The 27,825-nt window shown below is 44.3% G+C and overlaps 1 protein-coding gene across 4 annotated transcripts in view; it reads right to left on the minus strand.

Moving 5' to 3' along the window:
• Mapk4 (mitogen-activated protein kinase 4) overlaps nt 1–27,825 on the minus strand; it is a 148,356-nt gene that overhangs the window by 36,185 nt on the left and 84,346 nt on the right. The window contains exons 2-3 of one of the 4 annotated variants that reach the window (XM_063231646.1): nt 17,872–18,044; nt 16,659–17,468 (exon numbers count right to left, since the gene is read on the minus strand). The exons of 1 other annotated variant lie outside the window; for it this stretch is intronic. In XM_063231646.1, coding sequence (XP_063087716.1) covers nt 16,659–17,204 — 546 coding nt within the window. In that variant the 5' untranslated portion in view covers nt 17,205–17,468; nt 17,872–18,044. Of the gene's footprint in view, nt 1–16,658; nt 18,045–26,371; nt 26,468–27,825 lie in introns of those variants that run through there. 2 more of the 4 variants (XM_063231645.1, XM_063231643.1) reach the window with 2 other exon arrangements.

The raw sequence follows: 27,825 nt of genomic DNA on the forward strand, positions 1-27,825 counted from the left end.
TTACCAGGCAAGTGCTTGAGCTGCTCAGCTGAATCTCTGGCCCACAAATATTTGATGGTTTTTGATACAATCTTATGGTTGTATGACTGTACAAGCTAAATCCAGAACATTTTCATCACCTCAGAAAGAAATCTCATCCCATTAGCAGCCATGTCTCATTTTATTCCATCCCCCAGCTCTGGGCATCACTAATATATTTTCTGTCACTATGGATATTCTATACATATCATATATATAGAATCATACAATATATGATCTTTTGTGTTGTGTTTCTTTCACTTTGCATACTGATCAAGATTCATCCATGTTATAGCAAGTGTCAGCACTGCCTTACTTTTTATGGCCTGAATATCTAAAACAATCTTAAAAAAGAACAAATTTGGAAGATTCATATTTCTTGATTTCAAAACTTGCTACAAAACTGCATAATTAAGATTGCTTAATATTGGCATTAGAGAAACATACAGATCAAAAGAATAAAATTGAAGATACAGAAAAAGTAGCCTTCACCTTTAAGTATTTATGTTTTCAAAAATTCTAAAACAATTTAATGAGAAAAATAGTGCTTTCAACAAATAGAGCTAAGACAATTGGATCTCTATATGCAAAAGAATTAAAGTGGCATCTCTATTTCACACCATATGAAAAAGTCAACTAAAAATAGATCGAGACCTAAATGTAGGACCTAAAACTACAAAAATTTAAGAAACGATAGCTACAGCTCAGTGGTGGAGCATTTGGGTCACATATATGATGACACCCTGGATTCGAACCCTTGTACTGAATAAAAATATTTTTCAGAAATCATAGGCATACATCTTCATGAATCATGGACTAAACAATAGTTTCTTATATATGACTCAACAAACGAAAGCAACAAATGAAAAATCAAAATCATCAAAACAAGAAACTTTTGTGTTTCAAAGGACAACATCAAAAAGTAAAAAGAAAACCCAGAGAATTTAGGTTGAAATTGTTTTTACAAGTCAGTTACCTAATATGGGACTTGTATTTAGACTACACAAAGGGCTTCTATAAGTTAATAATAAAACACAAATGACTCAATTATAAATGAGCAACGAATCTGAAGAGACAGTTCCCCAAAGAAACATAAATGGCCAATAACATATAAAAAGATGCTTAACATCACTAACCATGGGGGAATATAAATCAAAATCACAATGGAATACCACTTCACACTCATTAGGGTAACTAGAATTAAACAAACAAGTGTCAGGCTATGGAGAAGTTGAACCCTCATACATTACTGAAGGAACTATAATACAGTACAGCTACTTGGAAAGCCAGTCTTAAGCTCTCCAAACAGTATCATGTGACCCAATATGCCATTCATATTTCATCCAAGAGAAATAAAAAGAATGTCCACATAAATTCATATATAAATGTTCACAACAACATTATTAATAATAATCCCAAAGTAGAAGCAATCCAAATGTAATCAGCAGATAAACTGTAAACACAATATGACATATATGTGTTATGGAATATGATTTGGTGATAAAGATTAGTACTCACACCTGCCTCTGCCACATGGATAAGTCTTGAAAGCATCCTGGATAAAAGAGTAGGCAAATCTATACACACAGAAAGTAGATCACTACTTGTCTAAGATGGGGAACCCAAGTGAAGTGCTTTGGTGGGGAGCTGACAATTAGGGGAGCAATGTTACTTTGTAAAGTATGAAAATGTTCTAAAATCAATTCTGGTGATGGATATGTAACTCTGTACTAAAAGCTATTGAATTATACACTTTAGAGAACATGTATGGCATGTTAATTAGAGCTGAATAAAGTTACTTGTAAGAAAAAAAGAGTTTAAAGGCAAGTAAAAAAACATTTTCCCACTCTAGCTGGTGGCCGTTTGCTGCTCTGCACACTGGGTCAGGGGCTCTGGATCCTTGGTGGGAATCCGTGCTCCTGAAGCCTGGGCATTGGTAAGTTTCTTGTAGGGTGAGGATAAAGGAGAGCAGTGTGGGGGTGCTGGGAAGCCAACAGGAGGGATGCAAGGAGCAAGAGAGAGGCTGGAGACCAAGTAGAGGGCAGGCACCACAGGGAGAAGGGGGCTCAGGATACAGGGGTGATTGTTTCCTGTCCTGACTCCATCTCTGCTGACTGTGGGGTCCAGGAAGGTCAGAGAGCTGCCCTATTCCCCAAACTCCCTCATGAGAAAAATCTGCTAGCACTCTACACCACAACTCTCCCTTCTTCTCTCCTCAAAGAGAGACCCAAGAGAGTACTCAAGTTCTGCAGCCAACCATCCATCAGTTCTCCCAGCTCCCTTGACCTCACCTGACGTAGGCCTGTCTTGGCTCGGCCTGCTTGCAGTGAGACCACAGATGAGCTCCCAGACCTCCATCTTCCTCTATCCAGGAAGAGCAAGCATTTACCTGATTTACCTGCCTAGTAGGTTTGGAAGGATCCAGAGTTGTCACAGGTGGAAAAAAAAACCCAGCAGTATTGTGAATTACAGGAAACCTTTCACATGGATAAGAGATGCCGATGCTCCAGCAACAGGAGCACCAGTTGTGCACATCCTCTTAATAACTCTGACCCGTGTTGGGTCTGCAGTTTGATAGGGGCAAGGTAGGGAGGGCTGCTGGTGACTGGAAAAGAGGAAGCAGGACAACAAGTCCTCCAGAAGCAGACCCACACTTCAGTCCTGTGGGCTTTGGCTCCTCTGAATTCAGCTGGTGGGCTACTGAAAACCACCTTTATACACAGATTCCTCAGGCCTGGGAAGCCAGGCCAGGCAGGTCAGTCTGTGCTCTCAGCTTGCTGTCCTTCAGAGGGAACTCAGATTATAATTCTGTAATAAAAGGCACATTGAAAATGGGGAAAATTCATCCCCAAGGAGACCAGGAGGTCACAACTTTACTGTGATGGCTGCTGGAGAATGTGTGCTTTCTACAGATGGTAGCAGTTCTCTGCAGAAAATACTGCAAAATAAAAAATCTTCATAACAGAAATTCTTCTAGGTTGCAGAAAGTCTTCTAGTTACGTCTTCTGTGACCAGAAGAGGGGCCAACAGGGCATAGGAGAAAAAGCAAGGAACAGCTTCCTTTCCTGTCGCCTACATCCAGAAAACAGGAGGATCTGTCAGAGGATTGGAAAGATAGCAAGAGGCAAACGTGATGTCTTGGAAGAGAAGGAGGCAAAAATAAATGCTCAGACAGCTGGGGGACCACGGCCTGCCCCTTCCCAAACTGACTGCCAGTAGCTACTCTAAGCTACTGCTGTGTGTGGCTGGGCATGGAAGTCACTGGGCCGCTGGTGGACCTCTGGAGGTGCAGCTCCAGGGAGGCAGGTGCTGCTCTCCTGTCTTCACAGGGGTGATGGGTACCTACAGCCACTTTCTGTTCGGATTGGTTTTTGCCAATGTCTGTTCCAACTGCTTGGTCCCAAAGCTCACCAATCTTTAAATATTTTGAATCTCCTCCCTAGTGCATAACCTCAGTATTAGAATAAGACTTTGGTCAAACTGCAAGTGTCAACATCTAAGAGGGCTCCTTTTTTTGATTTCTTTTGGCTTAAATTCCCTCCTGACTCTATACTACAAACCCAAGGTTTCTTTTTTCATCAACCCATTTAAAAACTTTGTCCAAGGAGAAGTTTTCTTATGTATTCCCATTCTTCTTCTTGCGCTTAATTTGTATCTTAGAAGAAAAAAGTGAAACATGGTCAACCACTCAATAAAATTTACTGCTAGTGGTGAAACTTCAAATATCTGAGAACCTACTAAGAATCATGGAGGAAAATAGCTACTGTTTACTGAGTGCTTTCCAGATGCCCAACACAGAGTTAAGCACCTCATGTATTATTTGATTTATGTCTCCCACAGCCTCATGAAGCAGAATCTGTTATTATGAGGGGACGGAGCCAGCCTGAGGCAGGGAAGTAGCTTGTTCAGGTTCCCACGGTAGCAGCCATCACCTGCCCACTCTACCTTGGAGGAGGAGGGTCCACCCTGCTTTCATCAGTGTGGCTCATTCACCCAGACAAGCCTGCCCCGTGGTCCCCTCAGAGGATGCCACTTGGGGCAGCAAGGTAACACACACACACACACACACACACACACACACACACACACACACACGCATGCACACGCATGCACACACGCATGCACTTCATCTGACCATAGAAGACACTGCAGGGTCAAGGCATACATATTCCTGGGCTTTTTCTTAGTAACTGAACAATTCAAGTTTACCATTCTTTTTTGCAATAAGTGTATTCTTGGTAAACTTATTCTTCAGTACCCTTCCCTAACTCTTACTTCAAAAGTTGCTGTGATGAAACCATGTGTGTTCATTTTACACACTGGATGAATTATATAAAAACAAAAGAAGTGGGGGAAAAAGGATGCATTGTCTGACTATTGTTAACATTGTGGGGTTAGTTCTAGCTCTTTTGTTCTGGGTACCAGGAATCCAACTCAGGACCTTGTGCTTGCCAAGCAGGCTGCTAAGCCATATCCCGGCCCCTTCTAGCTTTTCTTATTTTATGTGTAGTTTTTTTCTCCTTGTTTACAACGCTGGGATAATATTATCTATTCAATTCTGTATCATGCTTTTTAATCTCACCATTATTACATAAAAATTTTTCCTGTGATTACAAAAAAGCATCAAAGAAAACACTTTTATAACATTCTATTTAGTGGGTGAGCCATAGTTTATTTAACCAGACCCTAATCTTCAACACCATTTTGTAAGTTTAGATTTTCACATATCAGGTTTTCAGTAAGTAAATTGGTGATGTTTTCCAACATCCGTAGTCTGTGTATCTAAGAATTAAAGTTATAGCTGGTCCAGTGATATAAATTTGGTGTTTTTTATAAACATTTTAGGATGAGTTTAAAATTGGAATGAAGTAAAATAAGAGAATTCTATAGACAGTGTCCCTGAATCTTCACAAAGCACACAGCTAAATCTCTTAGGAGTGCTCTGTGGACAGTGAAGAAACACGGATTAGATGATTACATATTTATGTGTTTATGTAATTAATAATTGGTTGGACAACTAAACCTGAATACTAGTTTAAGATTCAGTGTTGACCTGGAGAAAAACGTCTGGTGTCCATGAGGCTAGGTCTTTAGCCTAATCTCTTTGTGCATATTTTAATTAGCCATATGGGTGAAATCTTAGAATAAGGGTTTATAAATTATAAAGTCATAAAGGGCAAGATTATGTGATAGAATTAAAAAAATCCAAAAAGATCTCCTCAGATTGGAATATTTGAGACCAAGAAGTTGAAGAGAGAAGGGTAAAGAAAGTCTTTTACTTAAGCTAAAAACTCAGCCATGTACATGTAAAACAAAAATATGGAGCTAACAGAAGTTAGCTGGCTGCAAGCTCAGTATGAGCCCACAGCGTGACATGCTGCAAAAAAACCCCCAACTCTCGGCAGGCTGAGTAGTGTGTCATTTACAGAGCGGAGATGTCACACTTCCACTGACTCCATGCTGATGAAATCATATAGATCTGCTCTGGGAGACACAATTTAGGAAAAGATTTGACAAGTAGGAGGAGGTCACTGAAAGGGCACTCAGCCTAGCGTGCACTCTGGATATGCTGTCGCCAAAGCAGTGGGGCACAAGATTGGTCTCTAAAGCCAGCATCTGTTGAACCCCAAAATCCAACTGCCATTCAGTTTCGGAACCTTGGTCAAGTTACTCTCAGTGCCTCAGTGCCCCCATCTGTCAAATGGGAACAACAATGGTACCTATTACGTTAGGCTGTCAAGAGGGTTAAGTAGATTATCAACTATCAAGCATTTAGAACACTGCCTGATATTACTGTATCGAGTTGAAGAGTTCTAGCCTGCAGAACACTTAGAGGATGTGACACAGGGCATCCAATATCTGCAAGCTGTTCTGGGGGTGAGAAGTTATGCTCTATCCTGCAGGCTCTTGAGAACCATGCTTTGTTTAATAGAAAGGCAGAGGCGTGGCTTGTTCATTAAGGGACACTTACGTGCTAGATGCTAGGAATATTAAAGTAAGTGAGATACACTCTCTAGCCCAGGGCCCACAGGGTCTATCTAGGAAGAGATGTGTACCCAGATTATCATAGCAATGTGGGATAACAGCTTTGGACAAGTGAAGGAAGCAGTGATTAACTCTACCCTGGGAACAGCACAATGTGTGAGCAGATGTGGGGCATTTCAGAAGGATCTGCAGGGATAAGTAGGAGTTTATGTGGGAGCAGAGGGAACAGAGTGTGGGAGCAGAGTATGGAATTTTCTAGGTGATGGTGACAAGCCGGTGAATTGCAACACAAGGTGAATAGGGTGGCACAAATGAAGTTAGAGATAAGGGTAGGTCTTTTCCAGGTCAAAGATGTGTGATTTGGGGTTTTTTTAGACAAGGTGTTGCTATGTAGATCAGGCTGGCTTTGAATTCATTATGTAGCCCAGGCTAGCCTTCTATTCATGGGGATCTTCCTGCTTCAGCCTCCTACATGCTGAGATTATAGGCATGCACCATCGTGTCTGGCAAAGACATATGATCTAGAAGGTGGCTACAAAAATCAGGGAAATCACAGCAGTATGATCCTCATTCCCTGAACCATCCGTGTCTCCTATTGTGTTCTTTTTTTTTTTTTTTTTTTTTTTTTTTTCTTTTTTGTGGTACCAGGGATCAAACTCACAACCTTGTACTTGCCAGGCAGGCGCTTATGCTGCTGAGCTAAATCCCCAGCCTCCTACTGTGTTCTTAGTCTATCACAGCAAAGGCTAATAAATGAATTCAGGGAACACAAAGAACTATTTGACTGAATTTTCTAGTCACCTTTTTTTTTCAGTGTAAACAAAGGGAAATATGCTTATAGAATGGGACAGTGTCATGTTTCTAAGACATCTGCAACTTGGAAGTACCCATGTGCAGAGGCTGGAGCAAAAACAGGAAGGCTATAAATCAAACTCACATGTATGAATACCGAATAGTTTCCCTAGTGTAAGAAATTGTAAGAATACAGAAAAGTATGTGGTAATCATGATTCCCCATTATATTGCTTTGAAACCTTATAATGTTTTCATTCATTAATTGGAATGGTTTTATTCTGGGTTTTGATTTGATTTGATTGTCTGTGATGGTATGAACAGTTATTTTGAAGAAAGTAAGACATTATAATAGCTAGTGCTGACTTAATATCATTTTATTTTGAAGTTCCATCAAGCTGTTGTTCTTCTGTCTCCATCGGTTTTATCATGTTGTATCTTATTGGATTTCATTATATGTGATAGTACAGACAAAATTTTTATAGACAAGGAGATAATATAGAAACCATTGTTTGTTTTCTGTTAGTTGTGTCTAAATACCCTGTAATACTTTCATTCTCTTGAATGGTTTTACACTGTCTTGTTATGTTTGATGCTATAGTATATGAAGTTATACTCAAATATTTCAAGGAAAGAAACACTATGGTAACTACTGTTATGTCGGGTTATCTCGTGGTGAAACACTATGTTGCTTAAATTGTTCTGTTCTGACCTGTGTTGTTATGTCCTCTTTTATCTTAATCTCCTTTTTTAAATAAAATAAAATAAAAACAGGAAGGCTAAGATCTTTCCCACCAAGATTGAGGACTCTCTGAAAGGAACTCTCTCACTGTGTGTATTAGTCCATCTTCTGTTACTATGATAAAGCAGATGAGGCTGGGTAACTCATGAAGGAAATGAATTTATTTAATTCATAGTTTTGGAGGCTAATATTTTATTTTATTTTTCAATACCGGGAATCAAACTTATGACCTTGTACTTGTCAGGCAGGCACTTATGTCAGTGAGTTATATCCCTGGCCCCTAGGCTGACATTTTAAATAGCATGGTGCTGGCTCTGGTGAGGGTCTATCTGGTTTTGTCACCTCATGGTGAATGACATGTGTGCAAGAGGGCAAGATCTCATCACAAGACAGGAAGTCAGAGAAAAGGAGGGGCCAGGCTTACTCTTGGACAATCTTCTTACAAAAACTTACCAGGGTCTTCAGTGACCTAATGATCTTACACCAGGCCCCAGGTCTTAGAGATCTCACTTTTTAACATCATAACACTGGGGACAAAACCTCTAACATATGAATCTTTGGGGGCAAATCATAGCATTGGCAGATTTCAGGGACAAAGAGGAGCACGTATTCAACACTCAATCCCAAGGGTATCTCATTAAATTCCATTTAATAATATTCATAAAGAATGCTATAGGAGATTACAGACATGAGCAAGCCAGCAACACTTCCTCCAAGGTGCTTATAGTCTAACATTTAAAAGCCATCAATTATTTTCACCATTACCATCCTTAAATGCTAGAGCTACTACCTCTGATCACAATGCAACAACTGGATTAGATGTCTCCTCCTGTTGTAAAAGAAAGTGTAAACCTGGACAAAACACAATAGCAGATGTTGTCAGCTAATGGACAATAGGCTGTGAAGGATCTCTGAGGGAAAGGAAGGACACGTCCCAAAATGAGATTTTTTTCCCCACCCTGCCACTCTCCTTGATTGTACCAAAGAGGAAGATGTGGTCTTCAAGTTTGAGCCGTGGATCTCTGGCTGAAGGCTAGAGGGAACATATATATGGTGGAACTCTGGCAAATTCCAATAGCAAGAAGATACTTTGGAACTGAGTGAACAGGATATGAGAGGTTGTTGAGTGTTAGAATATCCTGGAGTTCCACTTCATTCAGAGGGGGAGACCTTATTAATATTGCAGCATTAAGGTAGACAACAGAAAGATGATACCACAGGATTAAGGATCAGAGTCTCAGGTAAGGATGACTTTTGGTTTGCCCTATCAAAACTTAAAACCAATCCTTGATAGGACAAGAAAAGTATCAGTAAATTAACTGCAAACCAGAATAAGGTTCTATTCATCAAAAGAAGAACAACACAATTCAGATTTCTTTCAGAGTATCAACTTCAAAGCTTGCAACAACCAAAAGTTACCGGGAATCTGGAGGAGCAGGAAAATATAAACCACATTCAAGGAAAAAAAAAAAAGAAAAAAGAAACTCAATAGAAAACAAGAACCTAAACTGTTCAACATATGGATTGAGTATATTTTATAGCATTGTAAATATGTTCAAAGACTTAAGGAAAATATGATATCAATAAGTAAAGAGAGGGGGAATCTCAGCACATAACTTAAACCTATAAAAAAGAATTAAATTCTAGAGCAGGAAAGAACATTATCCAAAATAATTCACTGGATGAATAAGAGATGGAAGAACAAAATGTCAGCAAAGTTGAAGGCAGAATCATAAAAATTCATTCTGGAAACAGAGAAAGAGACTGGGCAATCTTTTGTGATAATACCAGGAAAACAAATACACATATAATCAGGTCCAGAAGGCAGAGAAAATGTGAGACAGAAAAACAAATTGTTGAAATTGTCCCAAGTTTAGTGGGGAGAAAAATCGACTTACAGATTCAATAAGTTTGCAAAACCCCAAATAGCATAAATACAAATCTAACCACATCTGGGTATGTCAGACTCAAGCTGTTAAAAGTTAAAGATTAAGAGACAATCTTGGAAGTAGCCTACGTGAAGACATATAACACAGAAGGAAATTACGATACGAGGGAAAACCGACATTTGAAGCAACAGGGATAGGAAATAAAGCAATGACATTTGTTTTAATACTGAAAAGGAAAAAGATAACTTATAAATTCAGGATTTTATATTCAAGGAAGATAAACTTTAAAAGTAAGAGTAAAGTAAAAATACTTTCCAGGTAACAAAGAATTTGTCACAGCACATCAGCACCAGCTCCCTTCTGGCAACCCTAGCAGACTGAGTGCTTCTTAAATTCTGGAATTTTTGGTGCTTGCCACAGGAGGTGCCAGCCCTGACTGAGAGGGGAGTACCAGGTGGATACATAGGCTGGCACTCTCTGAAGGGAGCTATTGATCCCTCTGGGCCGTTCAATCAGCGGCTCACCCCCAGGGGAGAGCCAGACCCATGTGCATGTTCCAAAGGGCGAGCTTTGATTGGAAGAGGCTGGCAAGGCATGGCTGGTATGCACAGAGCAGCCTGCTATCAGAATAATGAAATACCTTCAGACTGGCTGGTAAAAAAGTTCCTGCTCCAAGTTCCTACTCCTTCACTTATCATTTTCAATTTGGCAATAAAGGATCAATACCTGGCAAGCAGGGTATCTCCAGGACCCTGCCTCAGGACTCCAACTGGTTTCTGCTCTAATTGGTTGGCACCTAGTCCATGCCAGCTGTTAACAGATATATGGCATGGGCCCTGCAGCCTGGTGGGGTTGCTTCCCAGCTATGGTGTTCTTCTGAGAGTGAGAAGACAGACCACCAACAAACTTGGAGACAACGGGTGGTGCCTACTCCATGGACCTTTTCTGCACTGAGAAGGGGTCAGGGAGGCATTGAAAACTCTCAAAATTAGCTTTCTAAGTCTGCCCAAATGTTCGGGGACACTTTTCTCTTTGGTACAGCCTCTGTTCTAATCCAGGAGGCCATATTTTTCCCATCTAAAAGAGGATATTTCATAGTCTTTTAAATAAATCTCTTCAGCTCCACTGATTTGGAATAACATGTTTAGCAGCTTAAGAAGAAAGTGACCTAGCTTGCTAGTTGGTCCCTTGGCAAGGTTCCCTTCCATGAGTCCATTTTCCCAAGGCCTCTGTGGGTGACTGGACCCCTCACAATGCCAGCACTATGGAATACAGTCCTACTTGGGAGCTCTAGGCAAGTCTGTCCCTGCTCCCTGCACCTAAGGTTTACCATCTGCCATGTGGGGAGCATCTAGCCATCCGGACCACAGATACCACACCACAGACACCAAAAGGCACTTTCTTGGTCACCTACTCTATTTTCACCATAGAAATCAACATTTTTTGTCCTGGCTTCAGTTTCAAAGGAATTTATGGTTTAGGGGTGCTTTCTCTGTGTCTTCTCAGACAGACAGGTTATCCTGGCATAAGGAGCCATCAAAGACTGGCCAAGCAGCCAGAAGAAGGGGGAAGCAGGGATGACCAGCAGCACAAACCCTGTCAGCCAGAGGCCTGCACCAGGCTTTGTGAGCAGGCTGTCTGTGTTCAACCTCAGGTACTTTTTGCCTCCTCTGGGCCTTGAATCAAACCAGAGCCTTAACAAACTACAATAATTTGCGGAGCCCTCAAACACTCATTCTTACTGAATTGTGAAACCAATGTTTTTATTCCAAAATAACATCTTAGTGAAACAGAAACAATCTACTATTTCACTAGGGTACTATATTTTCTGAAATCACTCTGATTAACAGTTAAAATCATGCCTACGAAGAACCGAATTCCTTTTGGTGCAGGTCATTGGTGTGTGTAGCTTTCTTCCAAACTGTGCAAGGTGGAACAGGCCATTTTGACAGGTACAACAAAACCATCTGGTGCCTTAAATCCCCACCATTAGCTGCCAGTCTTAGTGATGGTCCCTGCTTCAAATTCGCCATTATCTCTGTCATCTTTGTGGTCAAATGTGAAAACCGTAGCATGGAGCATCAGCAACACATTAGAAGGATACAGTTTTGTCACAGCTGACTCAGATCTAGGAGCCTTAAGAGGCCAAGAGCATGAGAATCCCCTGGAGGCTGGTGGACACATATGTGGCTGAGCCTCCCTCTCACAGCTTCTGATTCAGGTCAGAGATAAGACCTGACAGGCTGCGTCTCTACCAGGGGCAGGGGGCTCCTCCAGGTAAAGCTCATGCTGCTGGTCGGGATCCATACTTTGAGAACCCCTGAGCTACTTCTTTTATTTATTTAGTTTTTAAAGGAATCCTAAAGAGCTATGGAGGCAACATTTAGAAGCATTATGATTTTGAATGAGGTAAAAAGACACAGGCTATGAAACAGGGCTTAGAGCTCAAAGGAAGGCCAATCTAATAGAAAATATAGAATTGCTCAAATGCTCCACCTCAAATACAAGCCCTCTAATTGCCTGGAGTGAGATGAATCCTTCCTTCTTCTTTTCTTTCCTGGATACTTTCCACCAGCACCCTGTGGAGACCAGATGTCTGGCAGTCTCCTGGGAGCCCCAGCAGGGGCCCTGTGGCAAAATGAAAGGTGGTTCTTTCTCCAGGCCATGGGTGGCTTTTCCTGAAGGGAAGCATTCACAGCACTAATCAGGCTGTCAACATGCAGCTTGGGCACTCTGTGCTCTCCGAGGGGGTCCTGACATTTCTTAGAGTTTACATAGGGCTCAGGGAAGCCTTTAAGGACATTTTTTTTCTTTTTGAGATCATCTATTTCCTAATAGGATAGATTCAAAGGGAAACATGCTCTGATCATTCAGCCAACTCTTCTTGACACAAGTAACAAGGAACTAATTAGCAGGCTTGCTGAGGAGGTGGGCAGAAAGGAAGTTAAATATGACCTCAGGCAGGGAAGCCAGGTGTAGGAAGGGGCTAGTGACTTACCCTGGGTCACGGGTGTTGAGCAGGGTGTCATCATAGAAGGGTGAACTGATGTCTAGGAGTCTGCCAGGTATTACCTTGGCATCTATTGGGGCAGAGTTGTTAGTGGCTTAACCCTTTGGAAGCATTCTGACATCCACCCTCTCATTCGACTCTAACAAGAACCCTCGGAAACAAGGGAAATGGGAATGACCATCCCCATTTGGGTAATATAATTAAACAGTGTGGTTCAGCAAAAATAGTGGACATAGAATCAAAACACCTGTTCAGTGCTCCCTGTGCCTGACCAGCAGGGCTCATCCCTTTTTGGTTTTATCATCTGTGAAATGAAAGGGACAGACAAGGCAATTATGAGGTGTTTTGACAGGTCTCTTGTTCTAGGAATCAGCTGTGTAAGAAAGAAGATTTGTTCAAGGCCACACCTTAGTCATGTGAGTAACAACACAAGCAATTGTGTTTTCAGGCTGCCTCTGCTGAGAAAGCCATCAGAGCATCCTCCCATTGCCACCCAAAGCTATCTTCCCATCTTTTGGCTACAGACCCGTTAGCTGCCCTCTGGACCTTGCAAAGACTACAGAGGTTGCACAGTGGACAGACAGAGAAGGCTCCCTGACCGTGGTTTGGAGCCCAGTGTGACCAGCTATTCATTACTGCAGAGAAGTCTATTTGCTCTGGTAGCTCCTTCCCTAGACCAACATAATGGGCCCCTACCCCATGGCAGGCCCTGTGCCACATAAAGGAATATGGAAGCAAAAAAGCCATATTATCCACCAGGAGAAAGATGGAGGGGGCTGAGAGCCAGGCTGCTCCATAGTGGTGGGTAGGTCACATTTATCTCGGACGCTCAATCCAGTCACTAGCTGAACCATTTAGCCTATCCCTGACACTGAGATAAATCAGTTTGAAAAAAGGAACATCTCTTTTGGAAGCACAGGAAGGTGCTACCTGCAGCCCAGGTGAACCCAGTCTTCATCAAAGAAAACCAGGACCCATCAAACTTCAGGAGAATTTAAGTCTATTTAATGGTACTGGGAATATAACCCAGGGCTTGCTGTGTGCTAGGCAAGCATTCTACTCCTGAGCTAACCCCTCAGTGTAAGGTTAAGTTTACAAGACTTGGTTTGTAGACATCATTCTCCAAGCACACTGAAGAGAGCAGATGTCTGACCCTAACAAGTCCTCTGTCTGGAAGAATGATGAGCTCTTTTTCTAAGACTCAAAGCTTCTTGCCACATGAGTCAGTGAAACCCAGGAGCTTCCCATTTGCAGTGAAAACAGATGACTATTTTCTATCTGTTAAGTACAGTCAATGAAATTCTTTGAGAGTCATGTTTCAGGCACAGTGGTCAGAAATCAAGAGAGAAATCAAGATGAACAAGAGCAAGGGATGCTCTGCCTTGGGAGAGAACAGATGCAGTCACAAATACACATAAGAGAAGAGAAAATGAGTGTTAGAAAATGTAGGCTATGGGACAGGAAAAGGTGACAGGGATGTTCAGATGCAGGACAGGTTAATTTCAACCCAGAGTCAAGACAGACTTCCTGAAGAAAGCACCAACTGTCCCCCAGCAAGGTATGAGGGCCCAGTTCTAGGGCCCCTCCTGCTACAGCAGCATGTAAGCATGGGAACGCCATTTCTCTCCATTTTTAAATGGACCATTTGCCCTAAGTGCCTCTAAGCATTATGAGGATTAAATGAGAACTGATTTAAATGCACAATGGATAAATAAAAGCACCAAATATAAAGCCTTTTCATCATCGCTGGGGGAGGAAAGAGGGCAGGAAGCTAAAAGCAGAAAGCTTGGGAGGGAGGAAGCAGGCTGGGGGTGAGTAGCACCTGCCAAACCCAGGAGCGTGGGATGATGTGGGCACTACCAGGTTAGTAACCAGCTTCGATTTTTTTTTTTTTTTTACCTCCCACAGATAATTTATTGAATCCAGCCCATTAGGAGTAAGTCATAACATCTAAATTCTTCTGCACTGGGAAACTGAAACTCCCAACATGGGAAAGGTATGGCAAGATAACATCACGGACCACAGCTCTATGCTGCTCCCAGGAGCCCCTGCTCCCTGATGGGCCTGGGCTTGGTGGGTGCTGAGCAAACAATCCTGAAATGAATGGAGGAATCCTTACTGCTTTCCTAGGGATTCTGCCTTCATTCCCATTTTGATTTTTTACCACAAACCAGGGACAAACAGGGAATGGATTGGTATTCCTGTCAAAGATGGGGAAACTGAGGCTCCAAGGACCATTCACATCCAAACTAGCAACCACCAGAAGGGACCCCAGGTCCTAACATAACACAGTGGCATTTGTGCACACTATGCCATCCCCCTGGAATTATGACTACAACCAATCATTACCACACCAAACTCTTTCTGACTATAGTACAGCTACTACATGGTGTTCTAAATTATTTCCCTGTGACATTTCACTCAATCAGCTCCTTTCAATCAGCCATGGTGGCACATGCCTAGAACTCTAGTATTCAGGAGTCTGAGGCAGGAGGATCACCATGAGTTGGAGGCCAGCCTAAACTACATAGCAGTACCCAGTTGCAAAACTCCAAATCAAACCAAATCAAAATAAAACAAAAGCAGCCTGTTCATCCAATGGTGATTCTCCAATGTACTGGTTTATTCCAGTTTGAAAGTGTTTTTTATGGATTTTCTGGGTCTTTTGCTAAACAAAAACTGATTTGGTTCAATTGTTTGGAGTCATTGCTCTGTAGAAGAAAGAAAAGGAAGAAACATCCCAGGGCATTAGGAAGACAGAAAAGAGTCCTATTTTCTTCTTGTTGTTTTCATCACAGACATTTCTGCCTACAGGGTCACCCGTCAGTTTTGACAGGTGGCCTGGTTGCAGGAATAGGGGCAGAGGGCAAGCTCATGGTTAAGGTGGCAGAGTATTTGTGGCACTAATGACCAGAGGCAGCCGGGCTGATGTGGGGACTGGGCTGGGGCCCCAGTTCCAGGCCGTGAGGGTGGCACAGCGAGTCGGGCCTGCCTTGGCTGGGATGCGGTCCCACGCAGCTGCTCCAGGCTGATTGGCAGGAAGGGAGAAGAGGAGTGGGGCCTCAGAGCAAAAGCTGAAGCAAACTCAAGGTCGGAGCCACCCCTACTTTTCATCACCTTCTGCCAGCTCTTGTCCAAGAACAATCCACGGTATACCTGCTTCCTAGGGGGTGATTTATTCTAATAAAGAATTTCATAACATTGTTTTTTTGTTTGTTTGTTTTTTGGTACTGAGGACCTCATGCTTGCCAGGCGGGCACTGTATCCCTATTATATTTCTGGCCCTCTAATAAAGAATGTACAAGTACAAAGTTTTTGGTAGGAGACTGGAAGCCACTTTGCTAAGATCTCTTGAGGGGGTCCTGGTGATATGCTCACCTTGAGGGGCTCAGACATGCCTACACTGGCAGGCCCCGGCAGGGCAAGGGGAAGAATGCCTAAGAACCCACAGCTCCTGAAAGGACAGGGCTCAAGGATGAGGAGGTCTAAGCCTTAAGGGAAAAAATGTCAGTGTGACTTTGGTCTCCATGACATCTTCTGATCCATGGCTCAGATCTGACCCATGTAGCTGGGGGAGGATTTAGTTACCCACCACAGGGGATCTGAACAGGCCTCCTCACACCCACAGCTTTCCTAGCACAGTGTGGGGAGAGGGGACCTTGGGTCCCTGAACTGAGTCATTAGCTGGATTATGCATTATTATGTTAGTTTATCATTATTATGTTAGTTTATCAGATTAGCCATCCCTTCCCTTTCTCCACTGACTTGGAGGAAGATGGGTCTGCTTTGATGGAAGGAGCAGGTGGGACTGACCAAAGCATAGGATGGGAAGCCTCACCAGGTATCCTGAGCAGACAGGAGCGAGACAGCATGGTTATGTGGACAGCAGGGATAAGAGCACACAAGATGCAAGTTCACCAACCACACATTCCTAAACCCAGAGCTGGAAGAAGTTTTAGAGCTCATCTAGTCCAACCCTCTTTTTACACAGCCTGGAGTAATGGTCACGGCCACATGACAGAATCAAGACTGGGAACCATGTCTCTGTGCCACTCCCCCCAACTAAAGTTTTCCAGGCCAGGGATCTTTCTAGCACCTTCTAGCTGGCCCCAAATATTGACTGTTCTCTCCTGATTACTATGGGTTGAGGAATACCATCTGGAATGTGTGCATTCTTCAGGATTCTATGCACCACTGGCTGCAGCCCCTCCAGTGAGACATACCTTGTGTGAGTAATGCTGATCAACAATCCTTGCCAACCCAAAATCCCCAATCTTGAGCACAAGGTCCTCTGTGCTGATGAAGATGTTGGCGGGCTTCAGGTCCCTGTGCAGCACGTTGGCGGAGTGGATGTATTTGAGCCCGCGGAGCAGCTGGTACATGAACAGCTTGGCGTGCTCTTCCGTCAGTGTTCCCTGCTCCAGCAGGCGTGCCAGGTCAGTCTCCATGTATTCCTGGACGATGTAGGCCACACTGTACTTGAACAGCTCACCCTGCAGGTCGGTGCCCTTGGGCCCCAGCACCTCGTACACCTTCACAATGTTATCGTGGTCCAGGCGCCGGATGATCTTGATCTCCCGGAGTGCGTGCTTCATGCTGCGGGTGTCGCTCAAGGTGATCTTCTTCACAGCTACCTTCCGGCAGGCCCGGCTGTCCACAGCTGACAGAACCAGCCCGTTGACACCAAAGCCCAGGGGTTTGAAGTCAACAAAGCGCCCACCAAGGTCGTACCCGTAGACACTGGCGAAGCAGTCACCCTTCTCAGCCATTGTTGGCTCAGTGTCCTAGGACTGCCCGTGTGATGAAGGGGCAGGTAGGAAAGGCCAAGTTCTGGCTAGTGATTTCTCCAGCACACCTCATTTTGCAAAGTCCCGCAGCCGACCTATGCTCTTGCTCCTGGCATAGGTCCCCACTGGCCGAGTTGCACTGGAAGTTCAGGTTGTTTTCCTCAGTTGGGTGGGGAAGGCTGTCCAGCAACTCTTCTGCTTCCTGAGTCCTCCTTGATGCTACAATGGCTCATCCTTCCTGCAAATCTAGCATTTTAGATGGAAAAGCCAGGATTATTATCTGGGAGAAAGTGACATTTCTGAGACCATGGGTCTAAGAGTACAATATGCAGCAACTCTCCCCTTTGAATTCTTATTGTAAGAGGCAGTTTCTGGTTGAAGTGCAGGAGCTGTTTGCTGAGCTGTGTTCCTTCACTTAAAAAAAGTCCAAAGCTCAGCTGTATCAGAGTGGCCCTCTGTGTTCTGAGTAGTATGAAGAAATCCTGTCAGACAGTTCTGGAGACTTCTAGGGGCTTCTTTCTATTTCTGTCAGCTTTTTTTTTTAAATCAGTTTACCTCAGAATTCAAAAACCAAACCAGTCTGGTGAGTATTAGGGAAAAAAGCTATAGAAAGCCAAGTGCCTCTCATAAGCTTTATACCAAGTCACACCTGATGTCTCAAGTCCGAAAGGAACTCAGCTCCCAGGCCAGGATCCTCCAGAGCATTTGGATGTGGGTAGCATTCTTTTTCACCCACGTATCCACACCACCTTGACTGAGACTGTTCTGCTGTCCACAAAGGGCTTGCAGGAATGTGGCATCTTTCAGGCTGAGTCTCCTTCCCTGTCAAAGAAACAACGTTGGGTAAATTTCCACACTCTGGCTTCCAACACCTTCCCACTGCGTCTTTTGTTAACCAGCCCAAGTGTTATTTGATCTCTCCAGCCAACTGAAACACTGCTTGCTCAGGGGATTCCAGCTTTGCACAACTCAACACCCTCCCTGAGTGCAGAGCTCCCTGGGTAGAGAGGGGAGACAAGCTGATTTGATAAGACCATCAGAGGATGTGCTTTTTATGTCAGTGTCCAATCCCTCAAGGTTAGCATGTGCAGACTATGGGTGGGAGTCATCCCTTCTGACGTTTGCAGAATTAAATGGTTATGTTTTCCAAACACAGACATCAGCGCTAGCTAGGAAGGGTGAGAGTCAAAAGGAACAAGATGCAGACAGAAAATAAAAGATCAATAGTCTTGTTTTCCCAAGTGAGCCTCTTTTCTTTCTTCTTTTGCAAATGTTCTTCAATATTTTAAGACAAAATTTGTGTAGACTAAAATTTAGTGACATTTGTATTGCTTGCTTTCCATGTAGGTGGCAAAAACACACATACAAAATTACAAGGAAACTATACTCCTACCCATATAAAAGGTCTCTCTGCCCAGAAATGAGGGCACAGACTTCCCAGGACTATGCCAAGGCTGGCAAGGTGGGCTGTACTGTTTTTGAAAGAGCTATGAGGCTCTTTAAGGCAATGGGTCTAATCCAAACTTGACTGCCTCCCTCCTGTCTGGGGGCTATGGACTCAAATTACAAGCATAGGATCTAACTTTGGAGAACAAAACTTGTAAAACTAGCAACATCAATTCAGAACTCTGAACTGTAGCTTCCAAGAAAGTGGCAGGTTTTCTAAATTCATACATTCCATGATACACAGAGAAAGAACACTGTATCCAGCACACAGGAGGAAACCTGGCTGGGCTTCTTTATGCTCATCCTGCTGCAGAGCCCCCTGTAGGGACACTTTCCTATCTGAACTCTGCACTATTCTGCAAATGTAAATGAAACAAAAGCAACCATTAACTCAACACTCTAAAAAGGCAAATTACTGAACATAAATGATCAGAAATGGTAGTTATTCAGATTTCCTTTGAGAACTAATGAAGGAAATTTGCCAAGGGTCTGGAACATAGCAAGTGTTCAACAGCTGTTGCCTGTTGTTGCTGTTGTTAAAATTCCCTTAGATCTAAATAAGATGTCACTAACTTTGCTGATGACTTGTCAACTCTTCAGAAATTCTGCTCTGCAGTTTTTATTGGGTCCAGCAGCAAAACCATCATAGATGTATAGAACTTCTTACTGGGAAGGAATCTTACTGAATAAATTCCATGATCCTTAACTGGGGATGGTATCAGCCTCCTTGGCATCTCTGATTAACCAGATTCATTAACCATCCTACCAAGCAACTGAAGAACTGATATTCATCCTTGCATCTCTGACTATTGAGAACATCTCTACCTACGGGCTCTGATCCAAGTTCTCACTGCAAATGAGGACCATGGAGCTTTGGAAGCACCAGTTCAGTGCTTCTAGGGCTAACAGACATTCCATGCATGGATATGTGAATGCTGTTTACTCTGCTCATGGACATCTGGCCACTTGGTGCTGGGGCCACCCTCCAAGCTATTCCCTGGTCTGCACTAGTGAAATCCTCCTGGATGCCAAATTCTGGAGAACCAAAGCGCCCTACATCCCTATTCTGCCTGCGCTTTGATTCCTGCAACCAAGCTAGGTAAGCTTCTTACACTTCTACCCAGGCAGGTGTTCTGGTTCCCAAGGGCATAGCCAAGAGAGACATATTATATATATTGCTCTATGAGGAGAGATGCAAAGCTTTCTTTCCTTTCCAGTTCCCACTGGTTGCAAACAGACGGAATGGACCCCACAACATCACAGCAAACTGAAAGGATTTGGTGGAAATTGCTGCAATGCAGATAATGTGAATAATTAAGAAGTGTTCTATTTATTTTTAAACTTTCTTTTCCTCTCATATATGAGAGGGACTATGTGTATCTCTTTCTCAGAGGGCTTCCCAACATGCTGCCAGCCATAGTGGGCAGGTACCATGTTACCTTGGGAGGGCTCAACTCCAGCCACGCCAATTTACGTCTTTTTGAACCTCTAAATATACTCCTAATTCCTGTCTGGCTTTTCTGCTTGAGCCTTCCTGGTTCCTGACATGTTCTCCGGCTTCCTTCCCACTTGCTGACATCTTGTCCAGCACTCAGAATCCAGATGAGGTCTCTTTTCCTCTCTGAAGTGGCTGTCTCAGTTTTCTGAGACATTTCTTCCTTTTCTAAGGTCACCTGCAGTGCTCACCTGTGTAGTGTCTGGCACGCATGATATGCTAACCTGGGCTGCTGATTAGCGTCTTATCTCTGTTCTCCAGTTTGACTTTAAGCTTCACAAGTACAACAGACACAGCGCACAGAGGAAGTAACTGTGCACAGGAAGGACCCCAAGTACCATGAACTCTGCCTGTAGAACTGTGCCTCCCACATTTCCTAGATGGTCAGCGTGCCTCTGCCTCCGGCTGCTCTTCTCACAACATGCCCATCTCCTCAGACAAGACCACGCTCCTGAACTTCACCCTGTCAGCATCGAATTCCTCTCAGAACCTCAACACTCTATCCAGGCAGCCCTTGTCTGCCAAATTCTCTGTCCTTCTTTTCAAATCTCTTCATTTTAAAATTTCCCTTCTCTGATTCCTCTGCAATGTTTATTGTAAACTCTCTGGCATTCTCCACAAGTGGACTGATTTGCAAAACATCTCCTTGTGAAACCTTAGATTAGTGGTCGGGGCATGATATACTGAGAAGCATGGCCCATCATGCCTGGAGGGGGACAGAGTGGCACCTGGATGTGGCCTCCGTGAGGGTTCAGCAGCTCTCAGGGTGAAGCGGCTGCTCAGGACAAAGCCCGGCCATTCTCTATTTGCAGGTGGTGGCTCAGAGCTGCCTGGAATCTCAGGTATGATTTCAAGCTTAGGGAGCTGGTATTCACTATTTAAGACAGAAAGATCGCCTGTTCATCTGTGCTAGCATGACAGCTAGCAAAAGGAATCCAGGTAGCTCTTTCAATGGCTGCCTAGGCTCCCGTGACTCTGGGGCAAGCCTTGCACTAAAATGAACTTATGACAATGGAGCTTTAGCCCCCCACCAATTTCTCACTCCTGCAACAGTTCATTTGAAGCCAATTAATTATTCTTTCACTCATCCGGACCTTTTAACATGTGAACTCAAAGCAAGGACAAGACACTGGGCCAACTGGCCCTTTATGGGATTCCTGGGGTTCTGTTTTACAAATCGGCTTTGGAGAATCTAAATTTAGACTCACCTCCCCCAGCTGCTCAGATCCTCCCAAACCTTTATGCTTTGACTTTCAGCAGGAAATATGGTCCCCCTGTGAGGTGCTGACATTTCACAGATACTGCTTTCTCCCCTCTGTGAACCTTCACAAACCTGCAGTAAATTCTCAGGCAGGGCTGATATTTACAGTTGATTAGCTTGTGCACTGCACAATTTAGGTGGTGCCATTCATATCATGGTTGGGTCTGCCTAACTCCAAGTTTGATGGCCCTATCACTGGAGGCAATGTGAATGAAGTCCTCTAGATCAGGGATCAGTGCAGTTTTTCTATAAAAAGCCTAAGAATAAATATTTTAAACTCTGTAAAACAGACAGAGTCTGCATTGCAATAGCTCAGCTCAGCTACTCACTAATGCCTTTGTACCACAAAAGCAGTCACAGACAATTGTATGTCAGTATCACTTCAGTATCACTTCATTCATAAAACTAAGCGGTGGGCCAGCTTTGGCCTGCGGGCTATAGTTTGTCAACACCTGTTGTAGATTCTATGGGAATGTCCTCTAGTTTGTTCACAAGGAGGAGTGCTGGAATTGGGACTCCTTCCTGGATTTTTTTATACTCTCCTTCTTCAGCTTAGTCTCCCTCCTGCCCTACGTGGTATATGACACCAGGTGCCCTGCTGAGGGACCCTGCACCAGGACACACTCCAGGTGAGCTAAGCTCTCTGTCGGTTACGTCCTCAGGTCCAGCACTCTGGTTCCCAGAAGCCTCCCTATCTGGCCCAATGGTCCATCTCATTCTGATCCTGTGGTGCCATTGATGTGCCTCACTCTTAAATCCTCTTGTAGTCTCATAAGAGGCCTCTGGAATGATGGAAAGAAGCATGGTGAAGAGGGGAAAGGTGTCAAGTTGCCTATTTAACAGAGTCTAGATGAGGATATGGTGGGATTGCCCTGGGTCAAGAGTTTTATCTGATTATTTCAGGCAGGTCTGAAATAATCAAAAACAATAATCAGCAACAATCCTAAGGTTAATATCTCTCCCCCATGAAGCTCCCCGAGGAAGTGATTTACACAGTCACCCTTCAGCAGGTGAAGGATCTGGGATAGAAATCCAGGTCAGTCTGATTCCAAAGTCTACATTCTTAACACTTTCCAATCACATCATATTAATCCAAGAGAAGCAAGAGCTATCCAGGAAAATGTGACTTCTTAGGCCTAGAAAAGGCAAATTTTGGGGTAGGTACATCTTGTGGGACTTTTTTGTTTTTGAGATAGGGTTTTGCTATATAGTTCAAATTGGCCTTGAATTTGAGGCATTCCTCCTGCCTCAGCCTCCTGAGTGCTGAGATTATAGGCTTAGGACACTTGGTTTGTGTCCTAGAATTGATATGACTCTGACAGACATCAGCTTAATAAAATTTTTCTTTTCAAAAATGTACTATCAGCTTGGCATGGTGGTGCACACCGGCAATCCCGTCACCCAACATACTAAAGATCACAAGTTTGAGCCCAGTCTGGATAAGCTAATAAGATGCTCCCTCAGAAAGGGGCTGGGAATACAGCTCAGTTCAAATCCCTAAATTCTTTTTATTTCATTGTACTCAATTTTATTTTTGCTTTTCTGAGACAGAGTCTCACCATGTGAATGACTCATCTTGAACTCATTATGTAGCTGGCCTTGAACTCAGAACTTCTTAAAACAAGAGCCAGCCACCTTTCCAGCTTGCCTTCAACTCCCTTGTGGAGGCAACAGTTAATGACCCCAGTCTCTGAAAAGAAATAGAGAATAAAATGTGGAAATGAGATTAACAGTTGATGAAAACAAACAAACAAACTCAAGGTTAACCAACTATAACCTTACCACCTCCCATCTGGTCCCTGCCCCTTCCTTGAAATGGGAGTCTCAGACACACTGAGCTTGTGACAGCAGGGAGCACTTGTCCTGAGATGAGCCCGCTGACTCGCCATGGCCCTGCTTGGCACCACTGTAGCTGACACTGGCCATCCACCTTGACCAGCGATGGTGAACCTTTTACAACTTTCAATAATACAAATAGCCCACTGTGGCAAGCAGGCCCTAGCTCACCACCACTGCCCTAGACTGGTCCTGATTCTTCCACACAAACACGAACAGGTCTAGTTCAGCTGCCAAGTAGAAGTGACTCACAACGGTCTATCCCAGGCTTCTCAGTCTCAGCACTGTCAACATCCCCAGCCTCTACCCCTGGATGCCAGTAATGCCCTCCAATTGCAACAATCAAAAATATGTGCAGACACTGACATTTGTCACCTACAGGATGGGATCAAACCCTCACCAGCTGAGAACCACTAGTCTAAATGAGCAGTGGAGCGGTATCTCTGAGACTTCAGTCAAGCTATAGGCTAGGACTGTGGTAACTCCATGGTTACTCGGGGGAAAATCTCTTCTAGACTCATGAATATGATCAAACAACGATTTCAACTTGAGGTCAGCAGGTCCTTCTGTGTTTTGTGCTGTACAGTACTATTAACAGCCTTGGTCTTGAACCACTGCATACCGATTGCACTGTCCAGCTCCCACATTTCCAGAAGCCCTTATGGGCAATGGCATCTCTCAAACTTGTCCATTGAGAATCTCAAGTCTAAACCATTTGTGATAATCCAATTTCTCTTTGGTAGACATTGGCTTAAGGTTGACCATGAGACCCAGCCTTATGGGAAGGTTTGTGATGGGGCCAACTGAAGGAAAAATTCTCCCCAAGGAAGAACAAGCCACACTTCCTGTCTTTGGGGGTAGTTGTAGAGGAAGTGATGCTGGTGTTGTAGTAGCCACCCTGAGGCCAGGTGGGGAATTCTAGCACACTAGACCGATGCTAGCACAGAAGAGCTGGCAGATGAATAGGGACCTTGCTGACCACTCCAAGTGGCTGAATCATGCCAGCAATTATCTACCTTTAACTTTCTTGCCAACAGAGGTCATCAACTGGGAGTCTAAGTGACTGTAAATATGTAATGTCCTCACCACGCAGCAATGCTGCCCACCCTGGGTTGCATTCCCTTATAGGATTTCTTGAAGAACATCCCATATGCGGTTGCCACCAGGAAAGGAACAGGAGGGTTTCCCCATTGTCTTTAGCTCCCTGAGTGGGGGTAAGAAGAAAGCAACAGAAGCCCAGAAGAAAACGTTCTCAGAAGGAACATTAGACCCTGAGGTGGAGGATTAGTTCCTCTTGCGCTGCTTTTTCTTTTGAACATTACATAACCAGCCGGGAGAACAAAGATTTCCCAGGGCTCCCAACAACACTAAAATAGCAGAGAAATTCTGGTTGCCTCATCAGAAATCCAGTTCCCACACAGGCAAAGCTGGGGAAGGTGAAGCGATCTGGACCCCCGTGTGTGACGCTTGGGTGCTGATCGCCGTGGGAACAGAGCCTGCTGCACAGAGGCACCTACCAAGCTTGAGGCTGGGAATCTCACTTCTGGCCCACAAGTGTGCAAGGGTGAAGGGGCTGGGCTGTGGGGGGGGGGTGGCTCAGTCCTAATTTTTGATGATTCCTGCATTTGACCTTTGTAGATTGAGGTGAAACATCTCATTCCCTCTCTTCAAAGGAAGGGGGCCAGAGACGATAGATGACGGCATTTCCTTTCAAAAGCTAACTCAGTGCAGTTATGACTCTTACAGCTAGCAAAGCCCTGGTCAGAGCTGGCTTCCTTGGGCTGTGTTTTGAAGGGAAGCCATCCCAGCCGGAGAATGAGCTTCTCAAAGGCAGAACCCGCACCTTGAATGATCTGGCCCTTGCTCTAGAACTGACTGAGTGGTGCTCACAGTCTCTCATGGCTTCTTTGAGTTCAAACATGACTGTGAGCCCGCATGTTATGAAGGCATAACCATAGGAAGGCAAAAGGTCGCTGGCCCTCCTGGAGTCCAGGACCCAGGGACCTCATCTTTCCTTCCAAACAATGGCACCACTTCTCCCGACCCACAGAGGGAGCTCCTTGACAAGGACACTGAAAGATTGGCTTTGTAGCAAGGAGTCACCATCACTTTCCATTAGGACCAGAAATGGCAAAAGTCTAGTGTTACACGGAAAATATCACACGTGCTATTGCTAGGCCATTTTGTGGCTAGGACAGACACTGGAAATCAGTCTTCATGCTTTCTCCATGAGGCAGGAAAGTCAGTCTCCTCTCACACAGCGCTCTGGAGAGAACGCCCTCCCACTCAGAGCACTCTGAACCCCACCGCCTGCTCTAGCCGAGCCTCCCCTTGCCGCACCTGGGCTCCTATTCCTGGGCTACACCTGCTGTGCACGCACACACTCAGTGACCCTGACTTGCTGCTCCACAAGGACACATTAAGGCAGTGTCACCATCCCACTGCTTGAGCAGACATAGCACAGTGTCATGTATTGCAGAAGTGCAAATGCCACTCCCTCCTCTGTTTTCCACTTGGTAGAGTTCAAGTGACTTCCTCCAGGCCACGTACTGCCAAGTGACCATGTCACTGCAGTGCCTCTCTACCTCTGACACACTTGAGTACTTGTTTTCATTTTTTGAATTTTCTCACTCCTTAGAGAAGAGTTTATCCTGCTTCACATCACTTTGAGGACTGACATACTTCTTAAATGTTCCAGTCTCCTAACTCTGCTCACCAGCCACACAAAGCCCATTGACAATTTTCTGCTCTCCCCTGCCTCTGGGCCTTTGCACATCCTTCTACCTTCTCTTCACTGGCTACTTCTTAGTCTTCCTCAGGTTTAACTTTAAATGTGCCTTCTTCCAGGAAGCCATCCTGATGACTCCTTTTCTTCTCTGGACTGGCTCATCTGTTCAGGCTCCATCTCCCGGGTACCCTCCTCACCTATCTTTCTTTCTGTTTCAGCTTTAAGTGTTAATGCTTAGTGATGAAGGCAAGGACACTTTTATTGTGCACCTCATCTATTCCTGGTCCCTAACCAACTCAATAATAAATAATATTTGAGCAGAACATTCTAAGACGTGCCATGCTCCACACCACTGCCGATCAATTCAAATGTATAATACTCACTTTTTTTCTCCCCACAAGAGTTGCCAAGCAAACAGGTACATTTCACAGGTCCTCTCTGATCCAAATCCTGGATTCAGTCTCTTCATATTTCATAGAGTTCTCGACTTCCCACCAGTCACACTTGCCCATTATCTGGGTAATATATACTCAGAGAGACCTCCTGCTATTCTCACAGAGGCTAATCATTTATAGGGGTTGTGTTCAGAGGCCAAAAGAACCACTCTTAGTGTAGAAAAAAAGGTATATTCTCCTTCAGTGATTGCACCTCCTTGTTCACAAGCAGCAGAAGTGGTATTTTGACAGCTCGGATGGCACCAGCAATTCCTGGATTTCATGGGCCTACCACCTCGGAGAGCTGCAGCCAGGATGCCTGGGTTCTAGCCCCATGCTACTCATGAGCTCTCCAGCAAGGGTCTCAACTCTGTGAAGCTGTGAAACTACACTGCCCCTTGCTCACAAGGAGGAGAATAAATAGGCTGACAGTACTTTCCTACTGTAAAGTAAAATGCACAAGTTGAGGTAACAGTCAGGACCACAATTCAACTATACTAAGATGGACAACTTCCACAGTGGTATGTACTGGCCTAGGGGTGTGAATGGGCTGAAAATATTACTTTTTTTTGTGCCCTGGACACATTTTGATACTCCACCAATAGCAAGTGATTTTCACATGCCAGGAGGTGGGTAGTAGCCCACCACTCACTATCCTTATGTTTTGAGTTTATTTTTGAGGGAAGTCTGAATAGATGTAATTTCAGGCTAAATTATCTCTACCTTTTCTTCCAGTACATCCTGAGACACCCAGCCTGTGATGGGGCATCTAGGAAGGCATCTCCCAGGAATCATCTCTCGCTAAGCAGATCCATGCTGGCAACACCACTGGTTCTGTTCCCACTCACCACACTCTTTGGCCATGTGTCCCTCTCTCCTGCCCTCCTCTGTGAGCACTCACTTCACAGAGAGTTTACCAAAGCCAGAGAGTCAGATCCATGTGCCACACAAAGCACATCACAGAGATGGGACCCACTGGCCAGGGCCATGTGGTCCTGTGCTTGCTTTTCATTTTGTTCCTAGCTCTGGCAGGATAGAAACAAGGGATAGAAACCATTGGTCTCCTGCCCCTGCCAGCCCAAAAGACATTTTACACACACACACACACACACACACACACACACACAGTTCTTAGCCTTGGCTGAGGGGCCCCCATGGGAGGTCACTGGACTCTATCATAGACGGAGATGACAAGGAAGGTACAGGTGGCTCTGAAAGGAAAGGCAAGGAGGACATAAAAAAAAAGCAACAGATCAAGCAGGGGGTGGGCAGTGGCCTGAGGAACTTACGCTACATTCCTGGGCAAATGGAGGAAAGAACAGGAGCTGTATGTGATGTCACATTTCCCTCCAGTAAGCATGTGCTTTGTGGGGTTTGGATTCACCTGGAGAAAGGTGACTGTC

This window comes from Cavia porcellus, unplaced genomic scaffold (assembly GCF_034190915.1).
Source record: "Cavia porcellus strain 051 isolate PalLab524CR breed Dunkin Hartley unplaced genomic scaffold, mCavPor4.1 scaffold_20, whole genome shotgun sequence".
Lineage (NCBI taxonomy): Eukaryota > Metazoa > Chordata > Mammalia > Rodentia > Caviidae > Cavia > Cavia porcellus.